Below are 15,188 nucleotides of genomic sequence, written 5' to 3'. Positions count from 1 at the left end.
CAGGAAAAGCTGTTGGTCAAACTACAAATAACACCACACAACTTGAGACAAAAGAAAAATAATGAAATAAACAAATGTACACAATTTGTCCCCAGTTGTTCCTGCAGTATTACCCAAAAGAAGAAAGTGTGTAAAACAGTACTTGATGATAAAAAGGAACGCCAATATCAAAAATCAACTGAGAAGTGCCAGACAGGTTTCCTACATACCTGTGTAAGCTGAGCCTGATTAACCTGGGGTTCACGGCGGGGGGTAGAAGCAGTTGAATCATCAGCTGATCCTCCTGCTGGCCCTCCAGAAGTTGTTCCAGTTGCTGCTGGTGCTTCTCCACCTGTTGTAGGTGCTCCAGGGGCTCCGCTGGGTCCCAAAGAAGCAGTGGAGGTCCCCTCGTCATCTGGCCGCACTGTCCCCTCCCTCTCTTTGGCCAGTCGCTCCTGGATAACAGGCTCCCCTCTTAGGATGTGGCAGAGGATGGCCAGCATGGATTCAGCCATTCTGCCTCCGTACACCTTTAGCGGCTTCCTATTCCACAGACTGCGGATGCAGTTGAATGCAGCCTTGATGAAGGAGAGACTGTGTTACAATAATAACAATACACATTCAACTCCAACTCTCAGCCCTAGAAAGTAAAATGCTCATAAACCTGGAGGCTTATACATGAATGTGTATGAGAGATACAGTAAGCTGCATTTCAATAAGATCGTGTTTACCATGTTCATGAGGAGACCAAATGAACTGATTGATGCTATCCCATTTATTTCTATAACTTGAGGTATCTTAAGAGAAGTCATGAAAGTGTGTTGCCTAAAATTACCACTTCATGGTATTAAAATGAAGAAATGCAATAAGATAGAAAAAACATTTTTGAAAAAGAAAGCAGGGAGGAATTTTGTGGTGTCCAACTCTCCAGCCCCTGTCCCAGACTACCACATTCTCATGAGTTTAAACATTTGAATGCCATGCATTATGTATAACTGACTTTCCATGTTGAAAACATAAACTTGCAGGTTGCAATAGACTCATTTGAATATGAATACTGACCTTCTGGGTGACGATGAGGAACCGAAGGGCGCTGAACTGGGGCATGGTGGGTGTGACCCCAGGCATTTTAGCTGGCAGGGAGTGGGGTGAGTCCAGCACAGTGCTTGGGTTCACCATCTTCTCCACCAGCATTAACCAGGCATCCAGAAACTCCCCTGTCCCATCTGGTAGATCAGTGTGCTCCAGACCCTCAGAAACAGGCACTTTCCCTCCCATTGACAGAGCCCAGTTAAATGTCCTGTACAAGAGCAACACAACCAATAAAACTCCTGTCAAACATAAAAATTAGAATACTTTGGATATCAGCAATCAACATCTGAAGATACAGTACAGTTCTTGATCATGATATGTCACAACATGGTGGGACTTACTCAAATAAGGCATCATGCCCCCCAGAGCAAAAGAACTTTTGCAGCATCAGGTGGTAGGGGTACTTTCTCTCATCAAACAGCATGGGAGATGTGAAGCCCACTGAGCAGATGAAGAAAGTCAGCCTGCCAGACAAAAGACACTTAATACCACCTCTGTGTAAAATGCACATATTATCAAAGGGGTAGTCTGCTCTTACCTAAAGCGAGGGGTGGGTGTGTAGGGTGGGGGCTGCCAACTCAGACCCTTGGTGAGGAGCTTGGTAAGAGCAGAGGCAGTGGCCCGGGCAGCAGGTGTGGGGGTAGTGCCTGTGCTTGTGGCATGGTGGGAGCGGCGTTGGCGGACTGGAGAGCCCACACACAGCTTCACCAGCAAGCCAAACAGCTCAGCCAGAGCCCTACCTAGCCGAGACGAAGCTGGAGAAGAAACAAGGTCAGTGAGACAATAAACTCACAGTTTTAAGATAGTTAAGGTTATTTTATCTTTAAAAAACCTGTTAGAATACTAACAGAGAAAAATGGATTATATATCATAGAAATCATCTCACCAGAGAGTAGCGGTTTTATCTGTTTGATGCGGGTGGCCATAGCTGGGGTAAGTTTGGACTTGGCCTTAGGGTCTGTTGCAGTGGGTTCATCTGTCTCCATGGGAGCAAGGGTGTCCCCATCTAGACCCATGCCTTCCAACAGTCCACCAGCAGATGAATCCACAGACACTGTCTCAGAATCTGCTAGATAAAGGTAGAAGTAAGTTAAGTTGTTGGATGGCGTTCGAGGGACATGGTAGGACGTTGCTGTTTTTAAGTTAAATGGTTATAATACCAGTTCTCCTGGAACCAGAAGCTGTGGTTGCTGCAGTGCTGCCAGATGGTTTCTCTTCTTTGGGCACCAGTTTCTGCATGTCAGCCTGGCCAAACTCACATCCTGGTGGCAGGCTGTTGGGGATGGGCGAGAGGTGTTAAGAGGGTTTACAGCTGACCACTTATTTAAAATAAAAGGGTAAAAGTATGAGAGATTCACCTGTTTGGTGTGCAAAGGGACAGCAGCACAGTGCTCTCCCATACCAGAGAGCAGTAGAGCTGACTGAGCTTGTTGAGAACACTCAAGCCGAGCTGGGAGCCCCACTGGTTGACTGAGATAGCCCTGATCTCACTCTGTTCAGAAAGAGAACAAACATTCAGAGCTGCTGAACCATTCTAAAAAGATTACAAATTTTAAGACCCGCTATACAGCTTGAATGCCATAAATACAATACAATACAATACAATAGATTAGATCTTGAAGTTAAAACTAGTTATAAAAAGTAATTCTGTGGAATACAGTGCCTCTAAAAATGATTCACTCTTCTGCATGGTTTATTGTTCACAACAGTGATATAGAGTACAGTGGTTGCAATTAGATCTTTAAAAACATTCTCTAAAAAATTATTTATCTTAAGTACAAATAAATAACACAAATTAATTGGCTGCATAGGCAACTGTTAGATGAACAATCTGACAACAATTTCATGTTATTACAATAGGTTGAGGGGTGTTAATTCTATTTGATAATAAAATACAACTATATTTACCTGTCCTACTCTGCAAGTATGGACAAACATGAGGATATAGGCATGTGCTGCGGTTAGTGCATGAAGAAGTGGTGTGGCACGGGCTGACAACGTGGCGTCGGTGACATGACCCGCATTTGCCAGTTCTCTGAGAAGCACAGACCCACCAGGCACCTCAATTGGCCTGTGAAGTGGTTCCAGAGATGTCAGGATGCTGTCCAGTTGACAGAGGCCTTCCTGGAGTACCTTAGGCTCATGTGAGAGAGTCTAAGGTGGAGAGGTTTTGGGGGGAAAAAAACTTCAGTCTAAATTCAGCAGATTATAACTGTTATTATTGAGTTGCCCAGGCAATGCAGCTCAAAGTAGGTCTATTGGCTACATATGGCACTTTAACATCACCTTTATGTTAATGTGTGCCACTCAAGATAACTAAATACAATTAAGAAAGAAATCACAACAGTGATCTTTCCTTTATGCTCACCAATATGGATTTGCAAACACCAGCCACAGCTTGGCAGGCTGCAGAGGTGGGGAAGTCTATGGGCAAGTTGGGCAAGCCCAGAATAGAAACCAGTGGTAGCAGCCCCTTCTGGTTGACAAACTCCTGACAGTGGTCATCTGTGGTGTTGTTGCTTAGTATGGACTCCACAAACTTCATCTGGAAAAATGTGCATCACAAATCAGTGACTGAACTGTGAAATCAGAGCACTGCTTTACAGCTTGGAATATTTCACAACATACCCAAAACAATACCAAAACTGTCAAACAATCAATACTCACCACATTCAGAATATAATCCATTAGAGGGATGGGTATCCGTTCTTCAGTGCCAACCACCCTACAAGAATCCACATATCATTAAAATGACAACTATTGACTAAAATATTTGAAATGTATTCAGCTGACTTGAAAAATGATCAGTCTGAAAAGAGTTGTTGCTCTATTCTATTGTGTTATGAACTCAGCGTCATACAGTTCAAGTGGCACTGACTGTCTGTTGCTCTCTGGTTCCCCCTGCTGCTGGCTGAATGTATGGAGGGCCTCTTCTTCCTCTTCATCCTCACTTGAAGCTTCTTCAGCAGCGTGGCTGGAGCGTGCTGGTGGCACTGTCACAGTGCCATCTGCTTTCTGGATAGACGGTTTCTGGCAGATGTACTCAGGGGCTCGACCTAGGTTGCAGATCTCCTCCAGTAACTGTAACACCAATTTAGCTTTAATCATCTTGCCAAATCATGTGATGACTTTCAAAGAGTACAAAACAAGGTACACTACCTTAATAATGGCAGTAGTAGCATCAGTCTTCAAAGTTGGTTGGTGTCTCATGAGCTCATCTACAGCACTACCCAAGTTGGATGCAGTGTCACCTGAAGCCAAACACAGAACATATCATCCACTCAAGCAGGTCACACAGTGGAAAAACTGAATAACACAGCATATACGATCCAACTAACCCAAAGGGTCGGAGCTGCGGCGCCGGCGCATGGCAGGCAGGTAGTCAGGGGACAAAAGCACTTTGAAGAGACGCTCAAACGGCTGGCACTGAACGAAGGAGTGCAGGCCTCTCGCATTCAGGCACAGAGCACTAAACACATTAGGAAGAGAACCCAACACCTCACGGGTAGCTGGAACCTGGAAAAAAAGAGACACAATGAAGAACATGCAATAAAAGTAAAACAAGGAAGAGAGTGAAAGTGGAAAAGATGAACTAATACCATTTCCCTCCCATCAACCTGCACTTTTTTTTTTTTTTTATAAACAGTGCTAGCTTGCATTGTAAACCCTTTCACAATTCATTGACATGCATTGTTCCTCACACAACATGCCAGAATCTGACTTGGGTCAGCCTGTTATACCCACACTTTTAATTTCTTTTAAAGAATGTTCTTATTCTTACAGTAGAGGAGAAACACACATCTAGGACGAGTAAAACAAGTGAGCAGAACTTCTTTACATAAGTGGATAACGCAACTCAATGGGCAGCATGAAAGCATGGAGGTTCTCATGAATGAGTAAAATTAAATTTCTCATGCAAGTCTGCTATATTACATGCACTTTGTGGTATTCACACTTCAGAAATGTAATTTGAAATCTATTAATTAAAACAACGTACTGTAACAAAGTACTATAAATAATGTAATCTTTAATTGTGGGAGGGTGGGGTTCAGGTATATTTGATCCATCTGGAGGTGACTGGATGTTACCACCGGGTGATAATGGTTATACACTAAAGCTTATAGTTTTTTCAATTTAATTAAATATATGCACAGGTCTGAGCCATGACCAACAGACACAGGACAACCCTTTCACACTGACAGTCAATCAATATTCAAAGCAAATGAAGCGCTCAGGATAAGGGTAATTTATTGACTGTACTATGCATGGAGACAGCTGAAACACTTAAATAACAATTAAGAAATCATATTCAGTACATGTGTTAAATGAATGAGAGAAAATGAAACATAATATTGATCTCTCATAGACTGTCAGAGACAAGGAAAAAAAAAAAGGAGACAACAAAAAAACGCAGCATACAACTGCAGTGCTGGAAACTCACGTCTTTGATGAGAAGGGCATGCAGCATGACATCAGTGAGACCATTATCCTGCAGGGAGGAGAGCAGGGATGGCTCCTGGAACACAAACACCGTCACAACCTCTGTCGCTACAAACCCGAAAGACAAAGACAAGAGCAAGGGGGACAAGAAAAAAAGAAATCATGATCCAAAACAATAACAAATTTTACATTAAATTAAAGCAGACAGTGAAATGTCATCACATTCAATTACCTTTTCTAGTTGATACAGTTTAATAGACATACATTTTGCATCCCTGAAGTTGAGTGACAGCACCTACCTCGGTGAAAAGAGTACTTGAAGGACTTATCTGAGGAGCTGCTCTAAACTCACCTAGAAGGAAGAGTGAGGGGCCATAGTATTCTGCATTACTGATGATGTGCTTGAGTGAGGTAGGCAAGGACCCATCCATTACTTGGAGAAAAAAAGAGGGTGAAGATACACACGTTAACAGCCAACATTTGCACAATGACAAGTGTAGATCTTAAGGTAACAACATGAATTAACATGATGAGTATGACACCCTTGATCTTGAGTTTACCTACAAAACAAGTGAGAGAATGCCCATGACTTACCATGGCGGATACCATCAGAAAAGGCAGGGTCCTGGATGGCTTTCTTCAAGAAATTTAGCATTGATTTCAATAGAGCTGCCCTCTGGGGGATACACTGCATACCTAGAAATACGTGACAGAGTGTAATTGTGATGACAGAATGCAATAGAAACAACTGTTTGTTTGTATCTGTGTGCTATGTGTACCTGCACGAGGCGTGTTTGCAGTGCCGCTCTGTGCTCGGTGGTCTGCCTCTGGTCTGGAGCCAGAAGATGTTGACGGTCCAGGGCTGCTTTCCATGGCAACTTCTGACACTAATTGAATACATCATTTTGGAAAATTAACACAATAGCAGAGAGGTTCTCAGCATATTATGAATAGCCTAGACCTTAAATTTTAGCCTCAACCTATAGACATTCATTTCTGAAGGTGAGAACCTTTCATAGGTCTTAGGAACAGCGACTTACTCTCCATGTCTGTGTCCATGTCCTCAGACTCCACAGCTGCGCTCGGCCTCTGAATCTTTGGCTTGATGACAAAGGGGCACTCTCTCCTCGACAGGTCCACCTCATGCTATGTATACAAAGTGATTGAGAGAGTGATCAAGAGGACTAGTGAGACCAGAGGTTAGGTCGACATTTCAGTGACCCCGTTGCTCAAGTTTGCATTGTTCGGAATAGAGAAATGCAAAATGCATAAACAAACCTCTAGCCTGCAGATGAAAATGGAAAGGCCGCTGTGGGACTGAAAGGCAGCCATGTCAAGGTTGGTGATGAGGTCCACGACCCGTACTGCTCGTGTAACAAAGGTGATTTGGTCCTGCTCATCACCCAGGAACTTGATCACCTACAAAGTAAAAGATAACAAGTGGCCAACTTCAACTTTTTGAAAATAAAACTGGTAATTACATACTGTTAGGATCCGGATGTACCTTCAGGAGGGCTTCCATCATGCCACAGGAGACAAGGGCTTCCCCTCCAGCATCATAGCTAGCCAAATGGTAGAGGAATGAGAAGAGTGCAGTGGCAAACTGGTGTGGGTATGGTTCCATCAGAGGATCTAGGAAACATAAATGAAAGGTTAACAAACAGGCTTCCATTTATAATTGTCATACTTCCTTACTTATAAAACATTTAACTGTTACACAAGAAGTTCTCGCTGCATTCTCACCTATCATAGCTTGTATACAGTTGCGCACCAACACAGGTAAGAAGCCATGGTATGAGGCAGTGCCGGTGCAGTCGATTATGTTGGAAAGTTTGGGTGTCCTCTCCAGATGGACAATCGAAGTTAAAGTGCGCAAAGATGCTGCCTTGATATCCTGTAGAACAAAATCAAATACATTATTTCAGAAAACAGAAAGTGAAACAGGACTTGACCACGCTGCAGAATTAACAATGGAGAATACACACATTAAAGTACTTTTGGTCTAACTAAGTAGAAAAAGATATCTCATGTTAGAAAAAGCAACTCTCTCACCACAAGTTGTTTGTCTGTAATCTGTAATACATCCACCAGCTCCTCTATCAAGCCATTATACAGAATACTGTTGGCTGACTCTTGGAGTGCATTTGAATACACTGGAAAGAAACCGAAAAAGTCAGCAGTTAAAACTTGAAACAAAACCATTTGTCACTTTAAGTTAAGAAGGCAGTGTCTACTCACCTAGTATAGAGATAGCATGCAGTCGAGCCTGAACAGCCTGCAACCTCTTCTTATGATTTGAGAAACCATGGGCCAGTCGAATATGTGTGAACAGCAGGGTCTGTTTGTCTTTAGGGATGTTGTACATCGCTGTCAGCGACTCCATGATCTCAGATGGGCTCTCTGAAATCTAAGACATAGGACACCATGTGTAAGGTAAAGAACCCATGGTATCATAACGCCACTGTCAGTGACATAATCAAAATCCAACTGTACCTTGTCAAGCTGCTCGATGTGAATATAGTGTAGTGTGTTACTACTTGTCTGCTGGGGAAATAAAGAGTATAGAAAGCATTAGGAAGAAGTTGGACCATCAACACAATAATCCATGCATATCTTTAGTTTTTATTACATAATAATTGCATCGATAAATGTTTGTCTTTACCTTCCTCTCTACTTTGACCTCAGGGCCTGGTTCAGCATAAAACTCAAAGTGCAGTGTGGTGGCACTGGGAGGGTACTTCTGCACATGAACCAATGGGGGACAGTATAGTAAGTAAAGACAGTTTATAAATTGTAGTTAATTAGTCTCATTTGACAGCCCTTATTTATAAACATCAAACTAGATGTGCTATAGCTTTAGGTAGTTGACACAAACAGTTATTGAAAATCATTCTCACCGTCATAGGCAGATCCCTGCAGCATTCAGCCAGACCAAAGCCATTCTCCTTTCCTCCCCAGCTCTACAAAAGAGAACACAGAGACTAAACAATACAGCTCTTTCTCAAGGGACAGCTGGAATCATGGCAAGAGAAAAACAATGGTATGCACTCGACCTCAGCCAGGTGTTGCAGACGGGCCAGTAGAGGCGTTCTTTTGTCAGATCCCAGTCTTGTGATGTAGTTGGAGCGCTTACTGAACACATAGAGCAGGTTCAGCACAGACAGGACCACCTGCATGTCACATGATGCTAACAAGGTGGTTAAGTGCTGTAAGGGGATAGGAATGGTAGAGAAAAGAAGGTAAAATTTGTGAGTTATTTTACTTTTTCCTCTGTGACATATGTGTAGTCCACAAATGAAGAGTAGTGGTTGCAAGTGTACTAAGTGCAAGCCTACCTCTATGGAGCTGTAGAGGTGCCTAGAGAAGCTATACTCAATGAGTAGGGCTGTGAAGTTGAGCACTGCCAAAAGCAGGGCTTTGAGCTGTCCATTGTCGGGGCGGTCACACACCAGCAGCCATGACATATTCTCCACTGTCTGGCCTGCATCACACAGGATGCCATCAAAGCGGTCCAACAGATCCACCCAATGGTACAGCTCACACTGTTGAAGACAGACAAATATAATTTCAATAAATAAAATAAATGTTAAATATCCCTGACCTTTTTACTTTCCCCAAAAACAAAGGGGTAGTGCTTTCTGAGGTTTGAGGAACATATGATAGCAAGTCCAAAACAAGCATATGACCGATTTTATAATGCTATAACACAAATTTATTTCTTAGTTGGATTGTTTTTTGTTAAGCTCATACACAGTAGTTATAGACATTACATTTTTTAAACCAGGAAAAATGTTTAAAAATAAAACAGAAAAACCACCAACCAGGAGAAGTTTAACCGTTTTCATTTGATTTTTATTTACAATGGTTTCAACATTTGGTTTCCTAATCTCTGCACACAGTGTATACCTGTTCTTCTCTGCAGCCTTATTTTTGAGGCCTTTTGATGGAGCAGGGTCATTATAAACAAAATGCTCATAAAAATGGGGTCACCATAATTACTTGTTAAACAATCAAGACATCCTGGTGGGCAAACAGTCCAAGCCAAACCCACATTAAGCTGGTGAAATTAAAGAGAATATTTTTCTCTGTGTTCCAGCTTTTCATCCATACTAAAACTGCATTTTTGACACCTCAGAACTGACCTTTTTGAAAACTGAGAATTAACCTGTGATCTCTCATTTCAAATGTCAGTAAAGCAGATCACACAGTACAGTTACCATTGACCTGTATTTATGTTGATTTTGTCTGAGAATGTTGCAATCTTAATTATGATTTGCAGTGCAGAATCTTAAGAATGACTACTGGCTGACATGTAGTAATAATGAGCCACGATTAAGTCACTATTTCATACTGATTAGGTTGTGAGACAACAGAAAAAAAATATGAGAATAGAGATGGGTACCGAAACCCAACATTAAACAGGCTCCAGGGCTAAATTTTTAAAGACCATAGTATCAATAAGCTCCAACGTTATCGGTTCTGCTCTCAGCACTTGAGAAATTAAGAAAATAGATTTCCTATTCATTGTTGGTACTTAGCAGTTCTCTTGCACATTAACCACCTTCATTTCTGATTAAGACATTTGTCTGTTATACATTTTTGCTCTTCTCAATGCAGAAGTTAATCTGCATTTCCCTCTCTCTGATCGATAAGCAGTATCGAAGTATAGATAAAAGTAGTAGTACTGTTAAAATCTTAGTGATACCCATCCGTATACGAGAACAACTTAATAGTAAATTTGGCTGTACTGAGCAGGAGGGGACTCAATGAAAGCTTAATGAGCTGACACTCAGCAGAGGAATCAGTGTGACTCTAGCCTGTCCAGTCACAGCTGGCTGTATTAAGTTAGGAGGAAAACTTTCTGTTGTCTCTAGCTTTCTCTGTGACCCCTAAAGTCAAAATAACTGACACACAATAATTACTTGTGATGAATGGAAAAAATTGCAAGAATCACTACTGGTTAGCATGTGGTATAGATTACCCACATTTAAATTTCAATTTCAAACTCATTCTATTAGCCTGTATTTACAGAAAATAATTCACCTTTTATATCCATGATATTCCCCACAATCCCAGACCAGCAGAAAAACTATGCAATGTTATGACTGAGTTCCTGAAGAAAAGAGGGAGGAAAGTCAATCTTTGGGGCTTACCTTGCCAATATTCCAGGTCTTGATGTGCTGCAGTTCAACCAGCAGCTGCTCATCACTGCATGCCTTGAGCTTCTCTATAAGTATCCTGCAGTCAGCAGGCTGTTGGATCAGAAGGAGCACAAAATTGTTAGTCAAGCAGAGTGCACAGACCACCTATCCCTCTTCCCTACTAGCACAGCTTTAGCAGCAATGTAACATGACCAAGACATTAAATTTTGCTGTCCTCCATAAACTCACAGTAGGAGGAAACCACACTAACCCAAATTATTGTTGACCTATAGACAGAAGCCTTCACTTTCGTTATCTACTCCCCATTAATGTAAAGTCAGAGGTGCAATTGTTCTGTTACTGCTATGCAGACTAAAAACATCCCACTGTGGCTTAAATGTGTAAGCCTGTTATGACTTTTATAGTGAAGCATCTACAGGAAGTAAATCCTTATTATCACCAAAGTGAGCAACTGACCACCTTGTTTTCAGTACTGTTTTGATATCATTTTGTAAGAGAGGAATGGTAAAAGAGGCAGCCACAGTAAAATGGTTGGACAAAAAAGGTATAGGTGTGAGGCTTCTATTTCTGTTTGTGCAAATGTCAAACACATCAAAGTAAGCAACACCTTTTACCGAGCTCTACTATTATGTAGAAAATGACTTGGGCTATACCCCCATTATGGGCTCTTATCACATTTGGACATAGGCTACGTCCACATTAATATGTTTTCATTTTAGAACAGCATTTTAAAATGAAGACAATCTCAGTCCAGTCCCGTTTTAGCTCCGTATCACAAACAATGTCTGTACATACTGAAAATGCATACATGCACATTCATGTACACTGAGCACGCCCAAGCCGTTGTAAACAGGAAGCAGAATGTCTACTCTGCAGCTGATTCGTCACACAAAATACTACAAACAACAAACAGCAATGACAGTTGTAGCATTAAAATTGCAGATTTAACTGCACAGAAGCTGGTAGCAAAGAAAACAAGGTCATTAATGCTTGTAATTTGTTATGCCTGTTGCTTTCAACTGGTAGTCAAGGCTGGTAAAACCCAATCACGGAGCAACCATGGGTGTCTACATCATTGTTTCCAAAAGTCTCGGCTTCGCCAGTCCAGACTGCAATGCAAGCCTTGAATTTTCAAACTAAATCACGGCCAGAGTTTCCAAAAAGTCTCAGTTGTAGGCACTGGAAAACCCTGCAGTAGTGTGGACACCAGGTGTAAACTTCGCACAAGAGATATGTTTTTAAATTAAAATGTAGTAATATGGACGTAGCCATAGTAAACTTCATTCTGGAATCCTAACTGTATGGAAATTTGGCACTATTGAGGTTAGGAATGACCAAATTGTAGTATTGTGCATACTCACAGCTTCTGTAGGAGTTTTCTTTAACTTGCTTCTGTCGACCTTCATTGTCGATAATCTCTGTTTGCTGCTCCTATTAAAAAATGTCCATGTATATCAAAAAACAACATTTCATACGGAATTTCAGAGTGTAATGGTACACAATTACTTAGTTCTACACACAAGTAATAATTCTAATTCTCTCAAACTCTAATTTGTACACAACTTGAAATGTGAAATGTACTTACAGAAGATAATTTGGCAATTCCCACTTAACAGCATGTTCCACTCACGTTACCTGTAAAATGATGGCCCAAAAAAAAAGGGGTCATAACAGGAAGAATGAAAGTCCACCCTGATTATATGGAAATGATTACATGATGTGCAGTTATTACATATGACAAAATACAGACAATTAGCAAACGATCTTGCATTTGTTCATGAGCCTACTCCACTATCAATGTAGGGTGGTGAATATGGCTATTTTCCTTAAAGAATCTGTAGTAGCTACCACATGACTGATTACAATAATTTACAAGGTAATAACGATAGTAAATCTGTGTCTGTTATCTAGCCAGGTCTGACCATCGAAAAGCAGACTGAGGCAGAGCAATAGCTAGTGACTAGCTAGCAACATACGACACAAAGTTAATCAAATTAGGCTGGGCCCTATTCAATGACCTAAAACATTTGTCTTACGTTTCACGTAGTTGAGAATCAAGTATCTAAATTAAACAGATCCCTACCTTACTGCTTGCCCTTCGTCAACTGAAGTGACGCTGACAGGTTAAAGTTATAGCTACCTAGCTAACAAGCTAACGTCACCCTTGCTAGCAGCATAACGTTATTTACCTAATATTAACAAGTCACTATACATATGCAGGATTGCAGATACTTGTAACAAACGAGATGGGTTTGCTTGATGACTGGCTAGCAACACGTCTAACAAAACACAATAGGTTAGGAAGCTCAACGAACTGAAGAAATCGATCAGTAATGTTTGCTGCGGAGTTGATGTTAGCAGCTGACCAGCTAACACTGAGCTACCGGTAACGTTAGCAAACGATATTCTCTTGACATACTTCAAAGCATTTGAATACCGCCAGACCATACAAAAGTCAGCCAAGTCACAAACAAGTCCTCTGTGTAATCAATGACAAACATCTAAAATGTAGTTAACCGAAAATCAACCAGTTTTAGCCATTTGTACCACAGCTGTCAATCCAGATCTCACAGATTCACCACGCTGTCCTGACCTGACTCTTGACTAATTTAGGTCGGGGCTGCGCAGGCCGCAAAAGGAAACCCGCACTTCTCACTCTTGCACCATCCCCGCTCCCAGTAAAAATGAAACTGTAAACACTACTCGGTGACCAGCGGAACAAAGATTGGTGTGTGTCAAATACCTGGAACCAGCTAACGTTACTTTGCTCAGGCTCGGAGTCTTACCCCGGTTCCTCTGCTAGGCAGTCGTAGCACGCGCTAGCTAGCAAGCTAGCTAACGTTAGTTGAGTAGCAGGCAGAAACGCATAATAACTCGCTGAATCATTGTCGGATGGGTCTATCGTGACACTGCGAGTTTTGTTTTCAATTTTCGCACGGGTAAATTGACTACCGGTCGCCGACTCGGTAAGAAGTTGTTCATCCGTCCGTTGTATTATTTTTCAGAGTATCCGTGCTTGTTTCCATAGCACACAGGCACTAGCTGTTGGCAGAGTCATCATGACTCTGGGTAGTGTGCAAAAAGTGAATAACGCTACGGCTGAGAAGGAGCCACTGTTTATCGATGTAGTGCATATTAATATAGGGCAACTGACCTTCTCTAGATTTAAAAAAAACAACAAAACAAAACAAAAACAAACAAAAAAATAAATAAATCACAGTAATTTCTTATGTGGCGAATTTAGACAATTAAGACAAACACAGGTCCAACTAACAACATCCGCAGTAAACGACCAAAAACACTACAATAATTAATATTAATACACAATCCTTAAAATTATTTTCATCAAAATCCATCAGGCCACAAGTGTCAACCTCATCTTATGGGCATGCCTTTTACTCGTGCATCACAGGTAATAAACAAGTGATTGTCAACAGTGACCAAAAATACTTCACTATTAAAATATTGAAACACAATGCATGAACATAGCTGCAGTAAGTGATACATGCATAAAAAGTAAAGCCTACTTACTAAAACTGGAGCACACTTCATAATGGCTAAACCAGTCAATAATGGAGCAAAGGGGCATGTAGCATCCTAGTTCTTAAGGCAGCTGATTAAAGCTAACTAGTGGTATCACTGATGAATGTAAACGTTGATAATTCTTCCGTCATTTTAGTAGTTCTTTTACTTTCACCATATGTACCACTGTGGCAATATTGCCTACCCCAAGAAACAGTAATCATGCACTTGATTTATTCTCCTGCAGCTCGCCTGATAGATCTACATGAACACTGGACACTGACTATCTTAGGTGTTTTGGGGCTTACATGTTAAATTTTTTAAAAGTGGGGGGGGGGTTATAGGGCAGACCATAACACTTATATTACCTCTAGAATTAAAAAAGAGAATAAAATTACACCAACAGCGCCTTGCAGTATGACATATGTGATTCAGTGAAGCCTCTGGAAAAACTACAACACCACTTTGGGGTGTTGACAGCTGTTCTCTCAATTATAATATCTGACGGGCTGTGGTAATCATGTCAAATATGCCATCTTTATTCAGGACTGATGCACCAGTCCGCTTTCACTACTGACACAGGTCAAGGGCTCAGGCTAACACCCAGAGAATAGAACCTACTGCACTTTCCTATTTACGCAGTGCTACAGGATCTGTTAATCAGTTCGTTTTTGGTGATTGGCTGAGATTTGTTTTTTAGATTTTGAAATTTATTTCAATGAAACTCAGCGGCAGTAAAAAGAAAAAAAAAGAAAAAAAAGAATTTCATGAATTTTCAACTCTTCCAATTATTTTAAAATTATTATTTACTTTTCTAGTCTTCTTTTAGCAGATATGCTATTAACTGATATGCCAAACACTTATTTTGGCAATATTTAATATTTTATTTCATTCACATGTTCATTACTTGTATGTAAATTTAAAGCATACATTAACATGAGTGGGACTCTCTTAATGAAACTCTTCAGAACATCTCTGGATTGTCATAATTCA

General features: G+C 41.0%; 1 protein-coding gene across 21 annotated transcripts in view; it reads right to left on the bottom strand.

Moving 5' to 3' along the window:
- huwe1 (HECT, UBA and WWE domain containing E3 ubiquitin protein ligase 1) overlaps positions 1-15,188 on the bottom strand; it is a 42,243-nt gene that overhangs the window by 24,592 nt on the left and 2,463 nt on the right. For 12 of the 21 annotated variants that reach the window (XM_071476151.1, XM_071476162.1, XM_071476145.1 and 9 more), the window contains exons 3-33: positions 12,259-12,308; positions 12,035-12,104; positions 10,665-10,763; positions 8,847-9,053; positions 8,565-8,717; positions 8,409-8,471; positions 8,174-8,251; positions 8,005-8,055; positions 7,750-7,918; positions 7,564-7,664; positions 7,255-7,405; positions 7,016-7,143; positions 6,790-6,930; positions 6,552-6,657; positions 6,291-6,398; positions 6,106-6,207; positions 5,864-5,944; positions 5,513-5,619; positions 4,410-4,587; positions 4,231-4,322; positions 3,932-4,152; positions 3,739-3,796; positions 3,440-3,616; positions 2,980-3,225; positions 2,430-2,563; positions 2,232-2,344; positions 1,958-2,140; positions 1,610-1,826; positions 1,413-1,535; positions 1,042-1,279; positions 210-557 (exon numbers count right to left, since the gene is read on the bottom strand). In XM_071476151.1, the coding sequence (XP_071332252.1) occupies positions 210-557; positions 1,042-1,279; positions 1,413-1,535; positions 1,610-1,826; positions 1,958-2,140; positions 2,232-2,344; positions 2,430-2,563; positions 2,980-3,225; positions 3,440-3,616; positions 3,739-3,796; positions 3,932-4,152; positions 4,231-4,322; positions 4,410-4,587; positions 5,513-5,619; positions 5,864-5,944; positions 6,106-6,207; positions 6,291-6,398; positions 6,552-6,657; positions 6,790-6,930; positions 7,016-7,143; positions 7,255-7,405; positions 7,564-7,664; positions 7,750-7,918; positions 8,005-8,055; positions 8,174-8,251; positions 8,409-8,471; positions 8,565-8,717; positions 8,847-9,053; positions 10,665-10,763; positions 12,035-12,079 (4,218 nt within the window). In that variant the 5' untranslated portion in view covers positions 12,080-12,104; positions 12,259-12,308. Of the gene's footprint in view, positions 1-209; positions 558-1,041; positions 1,280-1,412; positions 1,536-1,609; positions 1,827-1,957; positions 2,141-2,231; positions 2,345-2,429; positions 2,564-2,979; positions 3,226-3,439; positions 3,617-3,738; positions 3,797-3,931; positions 4,153-4,230; positions 4,323-4,409; positions 4,588-5,512; positions 5,620-5,863; positions 5,945-6,105; positions 6,208-6,290; positions 6,399-6,551; positions 6,658-6,789; positions 6,931-7,015; positions 7,144-7,254; positions 7,406-7,563; positions 7,665-7,749; positions 7,919-8,004; positions 8,056-8,173; positions 8,252-8,408; positions 8,472-8,564; positions 8,718-8,846; positions 9,054-10,664; positions 10,764-12,034; positions 12,105-12,258; positions 12,309-13,459; positions 14,440-15,188 lie in introns of those variants that run through there. The other 9 variants (XM_071476164.1, XM_071476165.1, XM_071476160.1 and 6 more) reach the window with 7 other exon arrangements.

The sequence above is a fragment of the Trachinotus anak genome, unplaced genomic scaffold (genome assembly GCF_046630095.1).
Source record: "Trachinotus anak isolate AG129_WGS33_773 ecotype Australia unplaced genomic scaffold, CSIRO_AGI_Tana_v1 ptg000004l, whole genome shotgun sequence".
Taxonomy (NCBI): Eukaryota; Metazoa; Chordata; class Actinopteri; order Carangiformes; family Carangidae; genus Trachinotus; species Trachinotus anak.
The sequence above is the reverse complement of the archived record's forward strand: the minus strand, read 5'-3'. Positions and strand labels throughout refer to the sequence as shown.